Genomic DNA, 655 nt, shown 5'->3' with positions numbered 1-655 from the left:
GAAATAAGAAGAAGAAAAGAAACTGAGACGCAGAAGAGAGACAAAGCAGAAGAGGAAGCAAAAAGTTAGAGAGGAGGTAAGGAGACAGAGACAAGACAGCAGAAGACAGGAGGAGGAGGAGGAGGAGGAGAGGAAAGTGGAGCAGAAAGAGGAGAAGAACGAAGAGGTGAGGAGGAGAGGAGGAAGTGCAGCATCATCATGGAGGAGGACATCAGGAAGAAGGGGATGCTGTACCTGCAGCAGCAGAGGTTTGGAAAGGTACGTAACTCTAACACTGAGCTAACACAGTGCTAACACTGAGCTAACACGCAACTCTACCACTGAGCTAACACGTAACTCTAACACTGAGCTAACACAGTGCTAACACTGAGCTAACACGTAACTCTAACACTGAGCTAACACAGTGCTAACACTGAGCTAACACAGTGCTAACACTGAGCTAACACGTAACTCTACCACTGAGCTAACACGTAACTCTAACACTCAGCTAATACAGTGCTAACACTGAGCTAACACGTAACTCTACCACTGAGCTAACACATAACTCTAACACTGAGCTAACACAGTGCTAACCCTGAGCTAACACGTAACTCTAACACTGAGCTAACACTGTGCTAACCCTGAGCTAACACAGTGCTAACACTGAGCTAACACG

General features: G+C 46.4%; 2 protein-coding genes across 5 annotated transcripts in view; one reads left to right on the top strand and one right to left on the bottom strand.

Annotated features, from left to right (window-relative positions):
• The window catches only part of LOC126394668 (WD repeat-containing protein 5-like), a 181173-nt gene that overhangs the window by 28487 nt on the left and 152031 nt on the right, over window positions 1–655 (bottom strand). The gene's annotated exons all lie outside the window — the stretch shown is intronic.
• dok2 (docking protein 2) overlaps window positions 7–655 on the top strand; it is a 22184-nt gene continuing 21535 nt past the window's right edge. For all 4 annotated transcript variants that reach the window (XM_050051594.1, XM_050051593.1, XM_050051592.1 and 1 more), the window contains exon 1: window positions 7–258. In XM_050051594.1, the coding sequence (XP_049907551.1) occupies window positions 199–258 (60 nt within the window). In that variant the 5' untranslated portion in view covers window positions 7–198. The remainder of the gene's footprint in view (window positions 259–655) is intronic.

The sequence above is a fragment of the Epinephelus moara genome, chromosome 8 (genome assembly GCF_006386435.1).
Source record: "Epinephelus moara isolate mb chromosome 8, YSFRI_EMoa_1.0, whole genome shotgun sequence".
In the NCBI taxonomy this organism is placed as follows: Eukaryota; Metazoa; Chordata; class Actinopteri; order Perciformes; family Serranidae; genus Epinephelus; species Epinephelus moara.
This window is presented reverse-complemented; position numbering and strand designations above follow the sequence as displayed.